Source organism: Ochlerotatus camptorhynchus, unplaced genomic scaffold, assembly GCF_037179485.1.
Source record: "Ochlerotatus camptorhynchus isolate MF236.1 unplaced genomic scaffold, CSIRO-AGI_Acam_v1.1 ptg000223l, whole genome shotgun sequence".
Taxonomy (NCBI): Eukaryota; Metazoa; Arthropoda; class Insecta; order Diptera; family Culicidae; genus Ochlerotatus; species Ochlerotatus camptorhynchus.
Window position 1 is genome coordinate 25,059 of NW_027040713.1, and position 24,490 is coordinate 49,548.

At 42.4% G+C, this 24,490-nt stretch overlaps 1 protein-coding gene across 1 annotated transcript in view; it reads right to left on the reverse strand.

Annotated features, from left to right (window-relative positions):
- LOC135703928 (probable ubiquitin carboxyl-terminal hydrolase FAF) overlaps nucleotides 1-24,490 on the reverse strand; it is a gene marked incomplete at its 5' end in the record, with an annotated part of 221,182 nt that overhangs the window by 7,105 nt on the left and 189,587 nt on the right. Inside the window, 2 exons of the mRNA XM_065225294.1 lie at nucleotides 11,107-11,382; nucleotides 11,445-11,791. Coding sequence (XP_065081366.1) covers nucleotides 11,107-11,382; nucleotides 11,445-11,791 — 623 coding nt within the window. The remainder of the gene's footprint in view (nucleotides 1-11,106; nucleotides 11,383-11,444; nucleotides 11,792-24,490) is intronic.

The following is a 24,490-nucleotide window of genomic DNA, read 5'->3' on the forward strand; positions in this document are numbered from 1 at the left end:
CAAAATAATGTATGGAGCTTTTGTAGGTTTTGTTATTAGCTACAACTTTTGTTATCATTTCAAATACTTATCTCTTATGCATGATGAACCAGAGCGAACAGAAGCTGCTACTGTTATTCAATGAATGTATTTTACATTCACTTAAAAACAGTAACAAGTTCTGCCCGCTCTAATTCGTGATGCATAGGAGATACAGATGGGCAAAAGTTGTAGCTAATAACAAAACCTACAAAAACTCCATACATTATTTTTCAGAATTCTGTTGATTAAAAAAATGTTAGAAGCAAATGAATGTAAATGAATGCATGAAATGAATGCAAATAATTTTCGATGCCTGGGGGACAATTCCATTATTACACCAAAACATGCCGTACGACACCTCTTTCTTCATGGTTTTACATCAGTAGGATTTCTATAGGCTTTAAATGAATCATTGATCGCATTGACCACTATCGGAACAACCGGAATGCCCCCAGGAAACCATAAGTAGGGGACAATTTCATTTTTACACCAAAACATGCCGTGTGACAGCTCGTTCTCCATGGTTTTGCATCAGTAGGCTTTCTATAAAGTTGAATTGGATCATTAATTACATTGGCCACCTCGGAACCACCGAAATGCCCTCCGGGAAACCTGCAGTAGGTGACAATATTGTATGTTTACGCCAAACTGTGGCATACGATAGCTCTTTCTCATGGTTTTTCATCAGTAGGCTTTCTATAAACTTTAATTGGATCATTGATCACATTTCCCGCTCACTGAACCACCAAGAGGCCCCACGGAAACCTGTAGCAGGGGACAATTGCATTTTTACACCAAAACATTCCGTATGGCAGCTCTTTCTTCACGGTTTTTCATCAAAAGACTTTTTAGAGACTTGAATTGGATCATTGACTAGATTGGCTGCTCTCCGCACAACCGGGATGTCTCTGGGGGAGGGATCCCTTTAGCAGGGGACAATTACATGTTTGAACCAAAATGTGCCGTGCAACAGCTCTTTCTTCATGATTTTTCATCAAAAAGGTTTCTGTAGAAGTGGATTATTAACCATATTGGCCAGTTTCGAAACCATCGAGATGCCCCCGGGGAACCTATAGCAGAGGTCAATTATAACTAACCTGCCAATCGTCGGCGTCCGCCTTAAGAACGCCTCTAACTTAGCTATCGGCTGTGCGTACCTGCCCTGCGGACGGATAGCCAATCTGGATGGGGTCTTAAGTGCAGTTATTTCCAAGTTTCCGGAACCGCGGCTCTTCGTCGGCGACATCAACGGGCACCATCCGGACTGGGGCAGCCCTCGCCCAGATCCCAGAGGCTCTATCCTGGCGAGCATTTTTGAGAGAGAGGACTTGGTGGTGCTGAACGATGGCGCTCCCACCTTCTTTAATGGACGGCACACCACCGCGATCGACATTGCCACTGCCAGCCGATCTATCGTAGACAAAGCACAGTGGAATATCTGTACCGACCTGCACGGTAGTGACCACTACCCAATCCGCATACAGCTTTTCGTAGGTGCGGTCCCCCCAACGACCCGGAGACCCAGGTGGCGCTTCGAGGAAGCCGACTGGGACGCTTTCAGGGAGAAATCCGACGCTCTCTTTCAGCAACGCGAACCGAACGATATCTCCAGCTTCACGGAAGTACTATACGACGCTGCAACACTATCCATCCCAAGGACTGGTAGCGTACCCGGGCGAAAAGCCCTACGTTGGTGGAACGAGGATACCAAATGTGCGGTAAAAGCACGATGCAAAGCCCTACGCCGGCTTAAGCGCCTAGCCTTAGACGATCCTGGTAGGGAGGAAGCGCTGAAGGTCTACCGAGAACGCCATCTCTCGTGCAGACAGGTGATCCGCGACGCGAAGCGATCCAGCTGGATGGACTTCCTGGATTCAATCGATGAATCCCAATCGTCGAGCGACTTGTGGAATCGCGTCAACGCTCTCAGTGGCAAGCGGCGATCCACTCCACCTACTATCCAAGCTCATGGCAACACGATCTCAGAACCGAAGGACATCGCTGACAATTTAGGGAACTATTTTGCCGGCCTGTCCGCTATCAGGGGCTACGACAGCGATTTCGTCCAGCGCGTCAAACCTTCCACAAGCAGCATTCGCGACCTGCGAATTCCATCCGATGTCCCTTCCCTCCAGATCAACGATGCTCTTACCTTCCGGGAGCTTCAGTTCGCCCTCGGCAGCAGTACTGGTAAATCTGCCGGGCCGGACGAGATTGGATACCCGGTGTTAAAAAACCTCTCCCTCGACGGAAAAACGAGGCTACTCGCTCTCTTCAACGACCTATGGCTCACTGACTCGTACCCGGACCTCTGGAAACAAAGCCTGGTAGTGCCCATTCCAAAGATCAACGCGGCGAGTGGAGAAGCCTCCTCCTTTAGGCCGATTGCGCTCACTTGCTGCGCGGCAAAAGTGATGGAGAGAATGGTAAATCGTCGACTTAGGCAGTTCCTGGAGTCAAACAGTCTCCTTGACGAACGGCAGCATGCATTCCGACAAGGACACGGCTCCTCCACTTACTTTGCAGCCCTCGGAAATGTACTCAAGGAAGCCCAGGACAACGGTCACCATGCGGAGTTAGTATCCCTTGATATTTCAAAGGCGTTCAACAGGACTTGGACGCCCGGCGTCATCAGGCAGCTCATCGGCTGGGGCCTGAAAGGCCACATCACACATTTTGTACGGAATTTCCTCCTTGATCGTACCTTCCAGGTGACTGTCGGGAACACTCGATCGGATCCGTTCCCCGAGGAAACTGGAGTGCCCCAGGGATCCGTCATAGCGGTAACGCTATTCCTGGTGGCAATGAACGGGGTGTTCAGCCGACTGCCCAAGAACGTGCACGTAATCGTCTATGCCGATGACATACTCATCGTCGTAACGGGACGAACGACTATACGGACCAGGAATATAGCCCAAGCAGCTGTCTCCGCCGTCAGCAGGTGGGCGCTTTCTGTTGGTTTTCAGCTCTCCGCACCAAAGAGTGTACGGTGCCATATCTGCCACTCGGGTCATCTGATTCGGGGACCACCGATCACCATCCAGGACCATCCAATTCCGCTTAAGAAAACAGTCCGCGTTCTGGGGGTAGTTCTGGATCGGACTCTAAGTTTCGACCAACACTTAGTGAAAGAAAACTGCCGTAGCCGCATCAACATCGTCAGGACAATCTCCCGTCCGCACCGCTCCAGTAACCGCGAGATCCGCCTTCGTGTCGCCCGGGCTGTTATCGACAGTCGACTTTTCTACGGCCTCGAAATTACCTGCTTAGCCACCGAGAAGCTGAACGGCATCCTCGCTCCGGTATACAATACCTACGTACGCATCGTATCCGGCCTCCTACCTTCCACGCCCGCAGACGCCGCTTGTGCAGAAACCGGAGTCCTCCCTTTCCGCTATCGATCTGCTGCAGCCTCTGCCACCAAAGCCGCTGCCCTCGCTGCTAAGACATCCGGGAACGATAGGGTCTTTCTCCTCAACGAGGGGAACAGAGCCCTCCGCACTGCAGCCAACGTAGACCTCCCCCCGGTGGCCAGGGTCCACTGGCATGGAGAGAAAAGTTGGCGATCAAACGTTATCAAAATAGATAAGCGGATTAAGAGAGGATTCCAAGCCGGAGATAACTCTGTAGCGTTGAGGCGCTCTGTTGCAGAACTTCTTAGGTCGGTTTATCCGGGGCACGTTCATCGCTTTACGGACGGATCGCGATCACGGGCCGGAGTGGGACTCGGATTGGCAGGACCAAACACCGCAACAAGTCAAAGTCTTCCGGAGGAGTGTTCCGTTTTTTCCGCAGAAGCCGCTGCTGTTCTTGACGCAGCCATCACTCCTGCAGATCAACCGATCCTTGTGCTAACGGACTCACACAGCGTCATCCAGGCGCTGGAAGCCGAAGCCCCGAGCCACCCCTGGATACAAGCCATTACACGTTTTGCTCCACCCTCAACCGTTTTTACGTGGATTCCCGGGCACTGCGGTGTTCCTGGAAACGAGGCAGCGGACAGGCTGGCGGGATCTGGTCCATCCGGACCCCGCTTCACCAGGAACGTACCACTCCTAGACGTCAGGCGTTGGATTGCGAATATCATCATGGAAGCCTGGCAGGAGGAATGGTTTCAGTCACGCACCACCCTCCTGAGAAAGATCAAAGAAACCGTACGACCTTGGCAAGACAGCCACAAGTACAAAGACCAGCGGATTATTTCAAGACTCCGGACCGGCCATGCGAGGATTTCCCACAATTTTGGTGGGACACCCTTCCACAAGGTTTGTCCAATCTGCAGCATCCCTGCCTCGGTGGAACACGTGCTGTGTGTCTGCCCAGAGTTTCAGAGGCTACGCGAACAACACCGACTCCCAGAGAGCATCAGGGAGCTACTTGGCAACGACCCCTCGACGTTGACTGCGCTGATTGCATTCTTGAAGGACGCTCACCTATACAACCAAATCTAGCCCTCTCGTCGTGGGCTGCGCTGTCCGTGTTCTTTCACCTTCCTATTTTCCTGCCGTCGGGGTATCTCTGCCGGACTGGGGCACTGTCTCTTACGGTGGAGCTCTACCTTGTTCGCGCATCCATTCCTCACCACAGTCCCGATGTAACTCCCACTTTACATTAAGTTTTTTAAAATGTTGTCTGTCCCTTTTGGTGGGTAATCAGAGCCAGTTGTACGTTATGTAATGATAGACTGAAACGCTTTCTTTCGAGGCAGGCCCTAAGCCTGACCCTCGATTATCAAATGTGATGAACTAGCCTACGGCTAAAAATCACAAAAATAAAGAAAAAAAAAAAAATTATATATTTACACCAATACATGCCGTACGACAGCTCTTTTTTCATTACTTTTCGTCAACATGTAAGATGTGACGATATGAAAAGATATGAAAAGTTTCGTATACACCGATGAAAATTCAATAATAACATTGAGAAAGATTTTTTCGGAAGCAAGGATTCGCCTTGGACTCGTCTGGGAATTGAATCGTACGGTTTATGAATTGTTTCAATAGGTATTTAATACCAATCGTCAATCAAAAGTTTTTCCCAACTTTTTTACAGACGTCGATGGTGGGAGCACGCTCCTCACTCAAATGGGAAAGCAACGAAAAACAACGCATTTTACTCCAGGGGTGCATTTTAGTTCATCCTTACATAAAATTCAAATTTTGCTTTTGTCTGTGTTCATGTGACTATACTCACACGCTGCGAGTATGTAGTAAGATCAGATTGAAAAAGAGAAAAAGACAAAGATGCATATTCATTCTTTGCGATTCGTTATGAAAATGTAAACAATGAACATTGCGACCAAGATAATCATAGCATAGCCTTGATGTTGACTTGCATCTGTATTAGTATTTCGAAAATCAGCTGATAACCTGTTTTCCAGTTGTTGTGATCCATTCAATGCTATAGAAAGCCTACTGATGCAAAACCATGAAGAAAGAAGTGTCGCATGGCATGTTTTGGTGTAAAAATGAAATTTTACCCTACTGCAGGTTCCCCGGGGGTACTTCGGTGGTTACGGAAGTGGCCAATGTGGTCAATAATCCATTTAGAGTTTTTAAGAATCCTACTGATGAAAAACCATGAAAAAAGAGGTGTCACACGGCATGATTATTGAAAAAAATGAATTTGTTCCCTACTACAGGTTCCCCCGAAGGCACTCCGGTGGTTCCGAAAGTGGCCAATGTAGTCAATGATCCATTTAAAGTGTATAGAAAGCCTATTGGTAAAAAACCATGAAGAAAGAGGTGTCACATGGCATACACCAAAAAATTCTGAATTTTACTGGCGATGTAAACATCCATGCATGCAAACATTCATACATATAATCTTCCTTTTCACGTAAACTAGCAGCTTGCAAGAAATGTTGCAAATAAAAGTGGACAGTTGCATACAATATATGGAATATTGCATGACATGTCTCATAAATTTACACGATCTATCATCTAAACTTGTATGATATATGACGCTCCATTTATGTGCATCATAGTAACGGAAATTTACACTACTTTTTTTTGCTGTGCATGTTTTGGTGTAAACATGCAATTTTCCCCTACTGCAGGTGCCTACGGGGGTACTCCAGTGGTTCCGGAAGTGGTCAATGTAGCCAATGATCCATTCAAAGTCTATAGAAAGCCTACTGATGAAAAACCATGAAGAAAGAGGTGTCACACGGCATGATTTTTGTAAAAATGAATTTTCCCCTACTACAGGTTCCCCCGGGCGTACTCCGGTGGTTCCGGAAGTGGCCAATGTGATCAATAATCCAATTAAAGTCTTTAGAAATCCTACTGATGAAAAACCATGAAGAAAGAGGTGTCACACGGCATCATTTTTGTAAAAATGAATTTGTCTCCTACTACAGGTTCCCCCGAGGGCACTCCGGTGGTTCCGGAAGTGGCCAATGTGGTCAGTGCTCCATTTAAAGTCTATAGAAAGCCTATTGGTAAAAAAAACCATGAAGAAAGAGGTGTCACATGGCATGTTTAGAGTGAATGAAAGAACTGATCGCACTCAGAACCCTCCCTCATGACCGATTCCAGGGAAATGGTTATATCTCGGTTGATTCTGAGTCGATTTTAGCTCTTGGTACGTCATTTGTTTTGGATATGGTTCTATTTTTGGCGTATGAACAAAACACACAGTTTAGTAACGGACACTCTGAGAAAAACTCATCACAAATTTAGCAATTTAGACATGCCCTCAGGAAACCCGGAATATCTCCGGTATCCGGTAACCATGGTCACTTCCATTGCCTCACCATAAAACTTGATTAGTTTTTAGTCGAATGTTCTTGAAGATTAAAAATCGAACAATATTCAACGAAGTTTCAACATTTTGCTAGTACCTATTTCTCACAACCCCTGTAGTCTTGCTCGAGATTATGGAAACACCATAACAACTCCACGAGAATTATATAAAGGGTGTCCACGATGAAATTGCCACACTATGAAATTGCTCTAACTTTTTAACCGTTGGGTAGAATTTAATGCAAATTTGGGTGGATTTAGTTCATAGTGCATTATTTACATCCTGCAAGTTTTAAAGTCCTGTGATCAAAACTCGCGGAAATGGAGTCGAAAGATCAGCTCGTGCGTGATAAAATCTTGCGCATTCATCACGAGAACAAGGATCTCTCGCATCGTTCCATCGCTAAAACGTTGGGAATCGCGAATTCCACGGTGTCGCGAGTGATTAAGCGGTTCGAGGAACGGTTGACCACCGATCGGAAGCCCAGAAGTGAAGGAAAAAGTATTCCGTACAACACCAAAAATCACAACCGCGTAGTTGGGGCCTTCAACCGAAATCCGAACGCCTCCGTTAGGGATGTGGCTAAGAAGCTGCACCTAAGCCGAAGTTTTGTCCAGAAGGCCAAAACTAAGGCTGGGCTTCGAACGTTCAAGGTACAAAAGGCCCCTAATCGCGATGAGAAGCAGAACAAGTCCGCCAAAACCCGTGCCAGGAAGTTGTACCTCAACATGCTGACGAAAGTTGAATGCTGCATCATGGACGACGAAACATATGTGAAGGCCGACTTCAAACAGATCCCCGGCAACCTGTTTTTCACGGCCAAGGATAAGTTCAGCGTTCCGGAGCATGTCCGCACTCAGAAGATGTCCAAATTTGCGAAGAAATTCCTGGTTTGGCAAGCCATCTGCACGTGCGGGAAGCGGAGTGCACCTTTCGTGACCCAGGACACGATGAACGGACAGGTGTACATAAAAGAGTGCCTCCAGAAGCGGCTGCTTCCTCTCCTGAAGGCCCACAACGTCCCAACAATCTTCTGGCCGGATTTGGCCTCATGCCACTACTCCAAGGACGTGCTGAAGTGGTATGCGGACAATAAGGTCAATTTCGTGCCGAAAATGTTCAACCCTCCCAACACTCCGGAGCTCCGCCCCATCGAGAAGTACTGGGCGATTATGAAGCAGCACCTTCTTAAACGACCTAAGGTAGTGAAGACAGTCGAGGAACTGAAGAAAGTATGGGTTTACATGCAAAAAACGGTTGATTCACAGGTTGTGCAGAATCTTATGGCCGGGGTTAAGGCCAAGGTGCGGGCATTTGCATATGGACTGTAAATAAAATACGAGTAAAATGGTAAAATGAAGTTTAATAGTTATTTCTCAATCCCTGAAAATTTGATGGCAATCGGATGAAAACTCGAATTTTGCGAATCAATTTTGTGTGTGGCAATTTCATCGTGGACACCCTTTAACTGGGCAGTTGAACAAACATAAAAATATCACAAAACTACGTTTCGAGTACATATCCACTGAACAGTACATCGAAATGTCAGAAGAACTCGAAGAACTATATAATAGTACAAAGACAATATCTGAAATACAGAAATTCCACAGTTTTGTGCCTATAACTGGTGACAAAGTAGCGGCAAAAGGTATTCTAATTCAGAAGATGAACCAAAAATATTTAACTTGATTGGAAAAAGGAAAAAATAGCATGTATGAAAATAGGTTTAAGACATTGAAAATATATAAATAAATGATATATGAAAAATCTTGTCTTTTTTCTCTCACATATTATGAAATTTTGCATCAGTAGTAGACAACAGCATAAGGGAATGATATTTTTGACAAGGTCTACATGTCCAGAAAGTTTTATTGAACTCTGAGAGGGTGCTGCCAATTCCAAATACGATGCATCATGAGTCCTTTTCATATGAAATGCTCGATTAATCAAAGTGAACTTAAGTGCTGATTAGACAAAATTGAATCGCAAATTGGGCTTCATTTGATTCTGACATGATTTTGTGCTTCACTGGTTTAGTTTTGTGTGAAAATGGTAAATTAAAAAAAAAATCAGTTCAGACATGAAAAACTTTTTAAGCGGCGCCGGTGGTGTAGTGGTAAGCGTGATTACCTCTCACCCCAGCAGGCCTGGGTTCAATCCCAGTCGGCGCCGCCGGGATGTTCTGAGGCATAGCATCTCTGATCACGCCTTCCTTCGGAAGGGAAGTAAAGCCGTTGGTCCCCGGTTCATGAGTTGATGGGTCGATAGGTAGGGTCCAGGTGTGGGAGCTGCCTCCCTGGCGTCGGTAGCATTGGTGCTCAGCACGGAAAACAAGATCGACGGAAAACAAACCAAAGGAAAAAAAAAAAAAAATGAAAAACTTTTTGTTAGAAAAATGTTTTTTCCTTACAAGTGCCATGTATGGACGGTTGGTAGTAAACATAATTACCTATCTTGAGACAAAGTTTCAACCAAATCAAACATGGCCATTTTTTAAATCGACTCCAAATTTTTAAAAATCAATTTTTTAAATGTAGGTCTCAACTGGAATTTTTTCAGTATTTTTTTTTTATAATTTGGACAATTTCCTACAAGTTATCCATACAACACATTTTTGAAGGAGTTGTCATTTTTCCATAATATTTTTTTGAAAAAAAAAACGGCAAAAGAAGTTTGGCCCTTCTCAAAGGTTAGTCTAGATGAATTTTTGAAAAACTAAGTATATGCAAAGTGGCTTATACACACATCCAGAAAGTTTCATTGAAATCTGAGAGGGTGCCACCAGCTCCGAATACGATTTGGCGCGAAATGCGTCATATACAACACATTAACATCGAAAGAGACTACCCTGAAGACATTTTTACTCCATGGAGCAACGTACAGCATCAAATTCAACCGACTTAGGGACTTTGGATAACAGGACATTATTGAACCGAAAACACGTCCAACATGTATACCTTCAACTATCTAGAAACAAAATATGGAACTGGAGCCTACTGGGTGGAGTCACATTCTCCACGATAATTACCATAACCTTGTGTCGTTTTCGTTATCGGTTGCACCTTTGTTTACAAACAAATGAACGGTGCAGTGTAGTAAAAATGAAAACAACATTAGTTTTTGTTTGCTTTTCTCTATTTTAGTCAGATCATCCAAGGCAATCTTGATAAACAACCCACGGAGGAAAAGGACCAAATAATCAGCACCAAAAGCGGAACCACCCACCGAGGGAAACCTGAACACGTGAGGACACGCTTCTCTACCCCCCGGAGGAGTTATACAGCAGAGCCAGACCATGATGCCAAGTACTACCGTCCAAAGTACAGTCATCGATCACATCACCACCAATACCAACGAGTAAGCTACCATGTCACCAGGCCATCGTCAGCACTCTTCAAGCAACTCTACCACACCAGCGAACACGCCACTGTTGCCACCGAGTCACCGCCAGTGGATTGCAGGATAAGCAGTTTTAGCTATTAAATAGAGTTCGATCGTAAAGTGAACAATTAGTCTTAATTAGTTATTTGTGAGAGTTCCATGCAGTTCAATAATCCTGTACGATCAAATGTAAAAGTTAGTTAATAAAATATTTTTTTATGAGTTACTAAGCGTAATTCCTTTAATTATATATTATAACAATTAAGGCTGGTAAGTTACTATAGTAGCTGGAGCACCTAGGTTAAAATGAAATGTAATTTATTTTGAGTTTGGAACAAATAAAGAGTTAAAAAACGAAAATTACTACTTTAGTCTGTTATTTGAAAGTAGCATTTTCAAATATATAAACATTTATTTGCAATTTTCCGTAATTTTTAAGTGAGTTAAACGATAACATTTACGTGAAAATCATTTATTTCTATGAGAATCACTTAACTGTAATCTCTCACCTAAAACACGTAATATTCACCTGAATAGTATGATGGAAAATATCTACGTGCCTGTTTAGGTGGATATAACGTGAATTTTATTTGCAGTGTATAATTACGAATGGCATCAAAATCATTTTTTTTTTATATTTTAGTACGTGAAAAACCAAAATCTTGGTAGGTTTTGTTGACACGGTTTTTTACACGATATAATATCCCCCGTATAAAAAAAACCTGAGTGTAAAAGTGGACAGTTTTTTCATCAAGCATTTATAATTGATGGACATAATAGTAATGTATCTAGTAGACCCGAAAATGTTTTTATTGTTACCTTTGAAATTTGAGTGGAATTAACAATTTTATGTTCATCTTTTTAATACGTGGCATTACAAAAAAAAACAATTCGATTTTCTGAGAAATGCAGCATCGGACACTTCTTAAAAGCATATAAGCATTCACATTATCTTACCACATTTTGAGCCGGCGTTTTGAGCTCTGGAGATGTTGTCGATGATTCATATCCAACATCTGTGTGAATATTTACTTTAGACATTAGCTTACTGACGTTAGAAATAGAAGACGGACTAGAATTTAAGTTTTCCTCGCATGAAGAAAACAGCAATTGTTGCTGCTTCTGTAGACAAGCATGTTTCGTTGTTTCAGTTATGGCTGTGGTTGCTGGTGCCGCTGGATGATTGTCAATATTATTCTCAATCTCATGTTCATGTGGTTCCTCCTGATCCTGCTATAAAAATAATTATTTTTAAATAATATACTCAGGTCACTGCAGATAATAATATCTCATACATCTTCTGGACAAAGTTGAAATGCCATTTGTAACAAGTTTTTGGCAGACTGTGATCGTTCTAACACAAAACTATTCGTATTGTCGTTGCTTTGTGCAGGAGGTGACCACGAATTGTAGTTATATTGTCCACCAGATACTCGGTGTCTGTCCAACTCGTCTTGCAGCCACTCGACTGCATGTGTCCATTGACGGGCTAGTTGTACCGTATTATGTAACATGTTTAAAGCTACACGACTTCGATTGAACAGGGTTACCAAGCACTTTATGCATTGATAAGCGCGTTTCTGGTAATTAATTTTGTTCCTCTGGATGATGTCTAATAAACCTTCCCTGTCATCTGAAATGCCTGAAAAAAGAGTAATTAATTAAGAATTATTAGGAGGTTCGAATTCAATAATTTGGAGTAGGTATAGAAATTGATGGAACTTGTGATCCGTTCCGTAGCATTGTAAACTTCGAGTAATAGTCGTTCAAAGAAAATAAAAAGAAGAGAAATGAAAAGCTCTTGCAAAACAATTGCATTTTGATTCCACATCATTAATCGAGATATCTATTTTAAACTTAGGGGACGCGCCAATAACGCTAAAGATCATGAGTTAAAATCTCCTTCTCGGACAAGACACGAACAACCTAAAATGTGCTCTCCCTCCTTCCACGGTTGCACAGGAGATCGATAACTTTTCGTTGCGTTTAATGTTTGTCAATCTACAATCATTAAGATTTTTTTTATATTGGAACTCTGTTTTGATCGAAATATGGGGAATACGGCCGAATTATTTTATGTTGGATTTGTTCATATGCCATATGATGAATGCCACTACCTCGAACTGGACACCCAACTAACATTTTTCATGACGTAATTTAGGTCTAAAACGCTTTGCCAATTTAATTTATACAACCGTAAACGCTGTCCAGACTGGAGAGTTATAACATGTTATAACGGTTGTCAAATTTTTTTTTTTTTCTGAAAGTGAATCGTTTATTTCAATGTTCCTCAAAGATTATTTACAAAATAATTTAGCTTTCACATATTAAGTAGAATTCAAGTGCACTAACATCGATTCTAACGTTAACTTCATTAACATAGGTGAGGTATAATATAAGCATCTTCAATATTTGACTTCGTTTTGTTGGTCCTACGTTTAATAGTGCTGGGCGCAGCAATTCTTCGAAAGACAGTCGTTGCCAACCTCCAAGTATCATCGTCATCTTTTGTTGTACAAAAGCCCATGCGTGTGCTACTCGAGGGCAAACACTGAATTTGTGTTGCAGCGTTTCAACCACAGCATTGCAATGCAAACAATTCTCAGCGTTCGCACGTTGGATGATTCTCATCAATTTTCGGTGCACCGTCTTCTCATTTATGAGCAAGTATAAGCTGCTCCGATGGCTCGATGACAGCTGTTTTGTTGCGATGTTTAACCATATACGCTTCCAGTTCGTGCCAGGATTTTTCCTTTCGACCCGTGGTGTTTCCGTCCGCTCCACAAACAGGCGATGTATTTGTTCACTAGAGTTATGCTCTCGAACAAATGGTGGGAGAAGAGGAATTTGCTGGGAAAGGGAAGGTCTGCGGGGGGAGAAATTCCTTGGTTGCAAGTAAACTGATGAAGGTTGTGTTTATTCCCAGCTGCCGCATTGTTTCGTGAAGGAAAGAAAGGGATATCCGATCGAAAGCATGATCGAGATCGTAGCTTATCAGCTTCCCTTTTTGCTTCCTCGCTATCAGCTGAGCAATTCGATCTTTCAGAGAAAGAGTGGTTTCGAAAATTGAATGTCCATCGTTGGAACATTTTTGTGCACCACTCAGCACGCGGTGAGTCCTCATCACGAGCTCGAGACGTGCTTTCAAAATCCTACTTAGAATTTTAAAGTCCGCATTCAGAAGGCTGATCGGGTGGTATCCTCGAGCGGTGTTTGCCGTTACTCTCTTTCGCACTAACCCAATTACTCCGTTGGCGAACTCAGGGGATAGCTCATTTGTCAGAGCCTCATTTAATACGAGGTTCAGTTCTCGGTGGATGACGTCGAATGTACGTTGGTAAAATTCAACAGGTAACCCGTCGCTTCCCGCATGTACGAATAGACGACAAAATCTCTGATGTTGTAATTTCTGCCACGCAAACTTCGTTGCACTCGTCATGTTCAAGTACCGTAAAACGGGGTAACATTGATAGTTTTTTAAAGTATATTCTAAATATTTTTTTACAGCAATGAATGTTTTTTTCAAATTTCACAGTTTTAAAACAAGTACTGAGAATCCAAAAGTTGATTCGTAAGTAATATGTTTAACGGAAATTAAGGCATTTGCACTATTTTTTAGTTTTGTGACCGAACTTCAGTATTTTGATTTGGGGTTACTTTGATAATGCTCGATGAATGTAGAAAAAATGGGTGAAACTCACACAATTTAGTTCTTTGAACATGAAACTTTGAATGAGTATATAATCAGAAAACATCATAAGCAATAAGAATACAGCATTGAATTTGTGATGGCTATATCAGAAATACATTTCATAAGTGATGGTTTGAGTGCTTTTTCAAACAGGCGAAAAACACGCAAATTGTTTTTTTAATATGTTTGTAAAATATGGAACGCATACTATATAAAGTTTATATACGATATCAACAGAAATACCCTAAGCTACAATATGGAACCAATTTTTTTAATTTGGAAAAAGTGCAGCGAGTAAATTTAATCTTTATATTATACTATCAAAGTTACCCGCATTATCAAAGATACCCCGTTTTACGGCACCACTCTCTCGCTGTGTATAATTCCTTGAAGTAACGAAGCAGATGGTTTTCGATCGTTTCGTTGTTTTCGCCACGCAGCTCTGTGATAACAATTTTTTCCTCCGTCGTTCTCAAAGCTGAAACGTGCTAATGTTTTCACCTGCAATGAAGATACCGTTGATGCGCATGAAGTTCTGCGAGAAGCTGCGGTGGTGTGTTTTCACGCGGTTAATCGTAGCTATCATCGCTGGATTCTGGAAATAACCATCATACGCTTGCTGAAGCTGCGCGTACAGTCGTTGGTGTTCTGCATTAAACTCGCCGTATGCCTCGCGAGATTTCCATCGGAAGAAGGACTGGATTTTCGGCTTAGCGTATGACAGCCACCACGTGATCCAATTTGGAAAGTTCCGTCTCTTTTGGGTTACATATTGCCCCCAAGTAACAATTCAGTAACCATTTAGCATCCACTCTAATTTATGATGGTTTGATAACGGCAATGAACAATCCATTTAGTTTGAATATAGCATTTCAAAGTGTAAAACATTCCTGCTTAGTAGGTAATTCAGCTTTTTGCTATTTTAAAAAACTTTTATAGTCTGGCAAGAAAGTCAAACAATGTCTTGTTTTAAAAATAAATTTAAAACAGTTATCAATCCCTCCTTAAAACTGTTCTGTAATTCAAGCATAAACGTTATTAGCAATTGTTTATCAATGTCTTGATAAAATACTTTATAAACGTGTTCTATTATTATAAAAGCAACCATAAAACCATTAGGTTTTGCATTAGAGCAAAAAGCATTTATTGCTGCTTTTTAGGCTTTTAAAGTGCATCTTTAACTCCCCAATTACTCTGTTTACAAATTGAGCTTAAAAGATGGTTCCTCATAGTTAATAAATGCCAAATTTATGACAAGGAAATCTAGAAGGATAGACGCAGTAGGATGAAAAATTTAAGTCGATTTCAGCCAAATTTACTTCTTTAGAAGAACCAGCACACCATCAACGACTGACCATCTGGCGGAGAAGAGTACAGTGAGCGTGGCCCTCGAATTCATAAAACATTGTCGAAAGTTTTAAAACATACCAGCCTTCTTCAGATCTTGCGAATAGATGACAATCGAAATGGTTTCCGATCCATAGCAGCGATTTTATCCGGCGAAAGAATCAACTCTTCGAAAATTTTACTCAAGCGTACATCCCTGCATCGTTGGATGGTGCACTTCTGTAACCATCCGGAAGAAAAGGACCTTTTTCGGGAACGATTGCGGTTCCAGCTATTCGAAATACGAAATGTTGTGAAACAGTATCACAAACTATCTGAGCAACTGCTCCCAATCCATCGGGAGAAAACCGCCTGGAAGAATCCTGGATCTCACAGCGCAACTATCGAAAGATAAACAAACTTTAACGTTTAACGTTTTTGCAGGCAACTTTGCCTCCATAAATGCTGCCATAAATCTGAACGGGTTAGGATCAAGCAAAATGGCTTTAGATAAATACAATTCAGCCTGCAAGTTTTCTTCATAAAAGCCATTTTAAAACCTTATTAATTTGTTAAGGAATTCTTGAAAGCAAAACAACTTTTTCACAAATTACCCATGAAAATCAACTTTGATGCCACCGCCATGTTACAATTAGTTTGCTTGTTTTTTACAATCTTCGATTTTCAATCAATATTTCCTTAGATATAAGGCCGGAACAAATATCAAGTTCTTCTTTTCTCACCCCTCCCCCCCTCCCTTCAAAATTTTGGAATATCACCAAGGGAGAAATAAAATTAAACTTTCAGTGTATATTTATTTTTCGCAAATTCATTTGGGTATGGATACTTGTTTGCAAAATTTCCATAATGTTGTTGTTGTTGTTGTTGTTGTTGTTGTTGTTGTTGTTGTTGTTGTTATTGTTGTTGTTGTTATTGTTGTTGTTGTTGTTGTTGTTGTTATTGTTGTTGTTGTTGTTGTTGTTGTTGTTGTTGTTGTTGTTGTTGTTGTTGTTGTTGTTGTTGTTATTGTTGTTGTTGTTGTTATTGTTGTTGTTGTTGTTGTTATTGTTGTTGTTGTTGTTGTTGTTGTTGTTGTTGTTGTTGTTGTTGTTGTTATTGTTGTTGTTGTTGTTATTGTTGTTGTTGTTGTTGTTGTTGTTGTTATTGTTGTTGTTGTTGTTGTTATTGTTGTTGTTGTATACCCTTGTTCTTTTAAAGAATTTTCACATAAATTGGTACTTGACCAGTACGGCATGACAGGTCCTTGAAATCGGATCAGCCGGTTTAAATTGTTCGGATTTTATCGCAAACGGATTTTATCGAACATCATTCCTAATCTTGTTTGGCAACTCACTTCAATCTGATCAATCCCTCTTGTTCGTTGCGCACATCTTCGTCTTGTCCCAGTCGGATCACTACAAAGAACCATTTTCAGTGGGTCGTTATCCGACATTATTACGATGTGCCCAGCCCACCGTAGTCGCCTTAACTTACAAACCTTCTGCAATGATACTTAATGTTTCACATCTTTTCTACAGTGATTCAACAATTTCCAAGCTACCTAAATCCAATCTTTTCAAAATTGGTTTAAAATTTTTAGAAGGTAGACCAAATCAGAAGCGATTCAGGAAATTCCTAACTGAGGTGACACTTTTCAAAGCAGATTCAAAACTTTTTTGAAGTGAACTTTCGAATAAGTCGTCAATATTTTTCTAACTGAGTCTAAACTTTTCTGTTCTGTTACTCAATCCTATTTAAAGTTATCAAAACTTTCCTGAAGTGATTCAACATATTCCAAATCTAATCTTTAAAGAATTGGTTTCGCATTTTCTGAAGTGAGGCAACATTAGCTGATTAATCCTTTTCCTAAATGAATCCAAGGTTTGCTGCATTGATTCAACTTTTTCCGAACTGAAACCAAACTAGTCAGAACGGGTTTGATATTTTCCTAAGTGAGCTCCAGATTTTTGTTAACTGCTTTGGCATTTGGCAAGGACACAATCTTGCTTAGTTTTACTGTGTAGAAAGTTTTCCAAAGTGAACCGACAATTTTTTGAGCTTAAATTTTCCAAATAGTATCCAACCTTTTCTGAAGTGGTTCAAAACCTTCCTTAGGGAGTCCAAACTTTTCTGTTGAGTGATTGAATTATATTGAATGTTAGTCTGAGCTTTCCTGAAGTGATTCACCTAACTTTTATCGTAGATTTCGCTCCCTTAGATCCCTTCCTCGTTCTTGTGAGATTCACATCCTTTGAAAATTAGGCTGAGATTTTGAAGAATGGACCTCCGTGTGTTCATACATGATGGTAGATTTTTTTAAAGCAAACGCAATTGTTGAGAAAACTGGGTTTACATCCACAAAAGTACGTATTTTTTATAGAAATGTGGGTTTCTTGATCAGCCAAGTTGGATGATTTTGGCTCCGCCCTTTGAAAAAAAGGCTTGGATGTTATGGAATAGACCTTTGTGAGTTCATACGTGATGGTAGATCTTTTTGAAGCCAGGTTGGATTTCGGTTCAATCTTTTGAAATTTGTACTTGGATTTTATAGAATGGAACTTGCTGAAAACCGGAAGGACGAACCTGGTTAATATTCACAAAAGAAGGTATTTTCATAAAAAAATATTTTTTTCTGTTTTTCCGAGCTGAATTTTGACTTCTATCTTTGAAAAATAGGCTTGTATTTTAATAGAAGTTGCTGAATCCATACATGAGGGTTGAATTTCTTAAATTTTTGAGAATACTGAGTTTAAATTCACAAAAGTACGTATTTTCATAAAAAAAAACTTTGATTTTCTGTTCTGCCAAGTTGAATTTCGGCTCCGATCTTTGAAAATAAACTTGAATTTTATAGAATGGACTTTGCTGAATTGCATTTTGGCTCATATCTTTGAAAAATAGGCTTATATTTTTTAGAATGGACCTTGCTGAATGCATACATGAAGGTTGAACCGGGTGTGTAAATCGAAAAGGTTTTTTTTTTGGTTTTCATTTTCTGCTAAGTTGGATTTTGATACTGTCCTTTGAAAGTTATGCTTAGATTTTATAGAATTGACCTTTCTGAATTCATATGTGATGATTATTTTTTTAAGCACACCCAAAGCCAGGTTTTAATTGACAAAACTACGTATTTTTGTTAAAATTTGGTTTATATGTTCAGCCAAGATGGATTTTGGTTCCTTTCTTTGAATATTACGCTTGGATTTTGTTGTTGGAGGAAGGTCTGAATCCATACGTCTAGTTAGAGTTTTTGAAGCACGAACAATTGTTGAGAAAACTGAGTTATATTTCAATAGGGAGGAAGTATCGAAAACAGAACGTTTTTTTCATAAGAACTGTTACTTTTGTGGTATTCCGCTTGATGGTTTATCCGGAATTTATCAATACCCAAAAATCAATTGCTTTGATCCTATTCATCTACATTATTACAAATGTTCTTCCTTGAAAGAATACAAAAACTTATGCACGAAATGTCTTGTTGATAACTCGAGTGTTACACATGGGTCATTCAAGCTCAAGTGGGTACACCAGCTGTGGTCGATGTCACCGATTTTAGTCAAACTTGGCAAAAACGCTTATTTTGGAATTCTGAACAAAGGCCTTTTTTGATTTTGCTCTAAAGTGCCTAGATCCTTCTGGGCTACAACCCTGGATTTTCGAGATTATTAAAAATTTCATCTTTCAGTAGATATTACTCCACAACCAAATAAGCTATTTTTGATCATAGAACGTCAATTTGAAGGTTTTTTTAATGTAGATTGTTATATGTGTACTCACATTTAGTTTTTGTTATAGTAACTACAGTAAACAGACTGATTACCGTCAGGTATCCAAAGTGTCAAAAAATGGCCTATCTTCACCATGGGTGGGATTTTTTATTTTTTAATATTTTACGCTCAAATTTTCACCACACTTTGGAAAAATCTTCTAGGTACTTGATGTCTTTTCAAGTTTCAATGTTTTAGACAAATAGTTTTGTTCCGTCTCCGCCGAAAGTGAACCAACCATCTTGACAATCGCCGCTGACGAACAGCGACAAACAACACTAACCAATCAGTGACGTCCATATCACCATGCGCAGACAGCGCACTCCTATAAAAGTGGCACCCATTAGGCAAACTGAATTCAGTTTCCTTTTGACCGGCCACGAGCAAGCATCAGCAGCAGAAGAAAGCAAACCTTTGTAAAGGAAAGCAGTAGAGAATAAAAGTAGCTACTAGCGTAGCCGTCGCCGTTTAAATAATTACCCAGCACACATCCCTGGTTCGGAGCAAGTGTTGAACCCCACCCCCCAGCTCTTTTCAGAGCTCAAAGAGTTTGATTTAGATCGACGCTTGACTCCTCCACCAATCATTGCCGATACAGTCCACTGCCGAAAGGGAAAGTGCCTTCCCAGACCGAACATCTATTTGGTCTATCACGAACCGGATAGCGAGCCGTTTGAAGAAGCTTTCGCCCCAAAGTTTGCCCAGTCCTACCAAAAGGATCGAACTGCCTGTCGCCTTCCGAGTGGGGAAAACGGACGAGCTACGCTAGCAAACAGTGCCAAAATAAAACTGCTTCCGCTGTTGCCGATGCCCGTCGTGCGCGAAGCATAGCAAGTGAATCGAGTTCGTGTGCGCGTTCGCGACAAGTTAAAGACAAAGTGATTTCGTAAAAATACGAAAATGCCTATTACGCGTTCGTCGACACGCGATGGTGTGCAAGATGCTGGTGCGACTCACGATGGCGTGCAAGATGCTGGTGTCGAACAGCAACAAGGAAATCCGTCACCATCGGATGGATCTGGATCGTTCCATGGATTCGACGAATGGGAAGCCGACTGGGATGAAGCTACAGCAAAGAAATATCGTGGATTGGTTCGCCAGCGCTCCCAAGCGAAAATGAAGTTGGTGCGGATTAATCGGACGTTGATGAATGAGACGCTTGGATTGGCGCAACTTGGTGTGCTATCCAAGAACCTGGCTGTTACCTACGCTGAGTACAGCCAATTCCACAGCAAGGTAATAGCACTGGTACCCGATGAAGCGCTCGATGGACAGGATGACGAATACGCAAGCTTCGAGAAACTGTACTACGACGTATCCAATGCTGTGGAAGAGTTACTTACTTACTAGAGGCAAAAGCTCGAGCCACTCCAAAGGTTCCTCCAGCCATTCCAGCAGCACCTCACGTGATTATCCAGCAGCAACCGTTAAAAGCACCAATCCCAACGTTCGATGGGAGTTACGACGCATGACCCAAGTTCAAGGCCATCTTCCAGGACCTGATGGCCAACTCGGGGGATACAAATGCCATAAAATTGTATCACCTCGATAAAGCTCTTATCGGAGATGCTACTGGAGTTCTGGACGCTAAGCTCCTAAGCGAGGGTAACTACGAGCAAGCTTGGACCATTTTAACGGACCGATACGACAACAAGCAAGTCATAGTGGAAACTCACATCCGTGGGTTGTTGTTCCTCAAGAAGATGACGTCGGAGTCTCATAAGGAACTGCGAACACTGCTGAACGAAGCCACTCACCACGTCGAAAGTTTGCGCTACCTTCAGCAACAAATCACCGGAGTTTTAGAACACATCATTGTGTATCTGATAATTTCAGCACTTGATAAATCGACCCGTAAGTCCTGGGAAGGGACCCAGAAGAAAGGAGATCTTCCGAAGTATTCCCAAGTCATCGAGTTCCTGAAATCCAGATGCCAGATTCTGGAAAACTGCGAAGCAGCGTTCCAGTCAGTGCCGCCAACAATCAATCCAAAACAAGCCCAGCTACCTTCAAGACTTCAGCCGCAGAAGAGCCACGCAGTTTCCACCAATGCGTCCCAAGCATGTGAGATTTGTGGTGGTGATCGTCGGAACTTCCAGTGCACTGCCCTGAACAACCTAACCGCTTCCCAGAAGAACGAAAAGATCCGAGCAGCAGGAGTCTGCTTTAACTGCCTGCGCAAAGGACACCGTTCCAAGAACTGCCCTTCAATCAAGACGTGCCACAAGTGTCAGCGCCGACACCACACGTTGCTCCATGAAGATGGGGCACCCACCCAGGAGAAAATGCCAAACATTTCTCTTCCCACGGAATCTATGGCAATCCCGCCACCGGTTCCGGCTGCTCCGAGTCAACCGTCGACGTCGGTGCAGAAGATTCTTGCCCCCGTGGAACATCCTGTGTCCACCACCTGTTCGTCAAACTTCACCCAGTCGACCAAGACGGTGCTGCTGCTTACCGCAGTGGTGCAGGTGTTTGATAAGAAGAGTCATCCCCATCCATGCCGCGTCCTGTTGGACAGCGGCTCCCAGGTGAATTTCGTGACCGAAGACATGGCCAATCGCCTGGGTCTGCCGAAGAAGCCAGCCAACGTTTCGATCACCGGTATCAACGCGTTGCGCACCCTCGCTCGTGACAAAGTGACGCTGAAATTCAAGTCCCGAGTATCCAACTTCCAAGCCAGCCTCGAGTGCCTAGTGACGCCGAAAGTAACGGGCACAATTCCATCGTCGAAGATCAACATCAACAATTGGGACATCCCTGCTGGAGTGGTTCTTGCCGATCCCGAGTTCCACACGCCCGATAAGGTGGACCTGTTGATCGGCGCAGAGCTGTTTTTTGATATACTGAAGCCAAGCCAACTCAACCTGGCGGACAACCTGCCACAGTTGCGAGACACTCACCTTGGTTGGATCGTATCTGGTGTCATCGTCGAGCCACAGATTTCCAACGTATCAGTTCAGCATGCCAGCCACGTTTCTCTTGAAGACATCGAGCGAAAGATGTACAAGTTCTGGCAAATCGAGGAAGTGCCGGACGTACCCAAGTTATCAACCGAGGAGATGGCATGCGAAGCACACTTTCTGTCCACATACCAGCGTGACGAGTCCGGAAGATTTATCGTGAGCTTGAAAATTCTTCGCAGCTAGACGATTGCCGTGCTTTAGCTCTGAAGAGGTTCCTGATGCTGGAGAAACGACTGATGAACAATCCCAAACTACAAGCGCAGTACGTAGAGTTCGTTCGAGACTACGAGGTTCTCGGACATTGCAGTGAAATCAATGAAGCTGATGATCCTCCCAACCAGCAGAGGTATTATCTTCCACATCACGCTGTACTGCGTCCATCCAGCTCGAGCACAAAATGTCGTGTCGTGTTCGATGCAAGTGCCAAGTCGTCATCCGAAAAGCTGTCTTTAAACGAAGTCCTGCAAGTCGGTCCTGTGGTGCAGAATGATCTGCATTTCATCGTCCTACGCTTCCGAAAGTTCAAGATCGCCTTTTCTGGAGACGTTGCCAAGATGTACCGGCAGGTACTGCAAGCACTACAAGATCGACGTTTTTATTTATTTGTCGTCAATCAGTGTAGACCGTTTTACAATTGTTGTCTTAAGAGCTATGTTTACAATTTTGTCTTTGTTTATATTTAACATTACTTCTAGCTGACGTTATGCGAGGAATTAAAATATTGCTTTAATTTGGTTTTTGTCATTGTAAAGTCAATGTTATCGCAGTGCTTATTATATGTATCCATCATTTGGTTCAAGGGTCCAAATTTGGCATAATTCGTACGATGACGATTTGTAGCAAATATATTTCTATTTCGTAAATGCCTAGATGGTGTATATAAATTTAAGGGTGACAATAGTTCTATAGAATCAATGCGATGTGATACGATATCGTTTACGAAAGAAATCATAGCAAATTCACGACGCTCTTTTAATGTTTGGATATTTATGAGCATACACCGAGCTGTGTAAGATGGCAGAGGAAATACAGTCCAACCTAACTTGCGGAGTGCATACAATAGAAACTGCTTTTGAACGGATTCTATTCTTTCTTCGTGTGTGATTGAAAAAGGTGACCAAACTATGCTGCAATATTCTAATATCGATCTTACATAAGCAATGTACAATGTTTTTATCGTATACGGATCGTGAAAGTTATAGCAGAAACGTTTTATGAAACCAAGCATGTTGTTAGCTCTGTTAATAATTGTGTTATAATGATCGGTGAAAGTAAGTTTTGAGTCCAAAATAACACCTAGATCCCTGACTCTATCACACTTTTCTACGATATGGTTTCCTAAAGTGATTGTTGAATCGGGTAGGGTTCGTTTTCTACTAATGGTAATTGAGTTACATTTTTTTATATTTAATTGTAGCAGGCTTTTTTGGCACCAAGTATGGAATATCTGTATTTCCTCTTTGAATGTGATGATGTCTTTGGCATCTTTTATTTTTTTCGGGGTTTCCTCAGAATTTTCTCGAGACCACACCCGTCGCAGAAGCTACGGGTTCTGGAACTGTGTACTGTTACCTACGGTACAGCATCCGCTCCATACCTCGCAACAAGGTGCCTGGTACAGCTCGTCGAGGAAGAAGGTGAGTTTTTTCCTATCGCCTCTCGCATTGTAAAGGAGGAGACGTACATGGACGATGTACTGTCCGGCGCAGACTCGGTGGAAGATGCAATCGAAGCTCAACAACAATTGAAGCAGCTCCTAGGACGTGGTGGTTTTCCGATACATAAATGGTGCTCGAATTCCAAAGAATTTCTCGAGCGCATTCCCGTGGAAGACCAGGAGAAAAGGGTACCGTTAGAAGAACGTAATGTAAACGAAGCTATCAAGGTCCTTGGCTTGCTCTGGGATCCGAATGCCGATACGCTGTACATTGCAAACCATCCGAAGCAACCGCCGCCATTACAACAACGTGTTACGAAGAGGGTAATGTATTTGGAGATAGCCAAATTCTTCGACCCTCTTGGGCTGGTCTCTCCAGTCATCGTATTGGCAAAACTAATGGCTCAACGGTTGTGGCAGCTCAAGGTCGGATGGGACGATCCGATTGATGAAGACACGGCGCAAGAGTGGCAAGAACTTCAAGCTTCGTTGTCGCATTTGCACAACATCGCCATCCCAAGATGCGTGACATTCCAAGGAGTCGTCGCGTTCGAATTGCACGGGTTCTCCGATGCCTCAACAGTGGCGTACGGGGCCTGCATCTACCTACGAAGCCTGTTCAACGATGGTTCAGCGAAGCTCCGCCTACTGACAAGCAAATCCAAGTTGGCCCCTCTTCACGATCTTTCCATCCCACTAAAAGAACTTTGCGCCGCTCTCCTGCTGACACGATTAGTTCTGAAGGTATTACCTGCCCTGGATATGGAGTTCCGGGAAATTGTACTTTGGTGTGACAGTACGATTGTCCTAGCCTGGATCAAGAAACCGCTCAACCAACTCCTATTATTCGTCCGAAACCGAATCGCTGTAATTCAAGAACACACTGGAGGATTCCGGTGGGAGTACGTTAGATCGCTGCAGAACCCTGCCGACA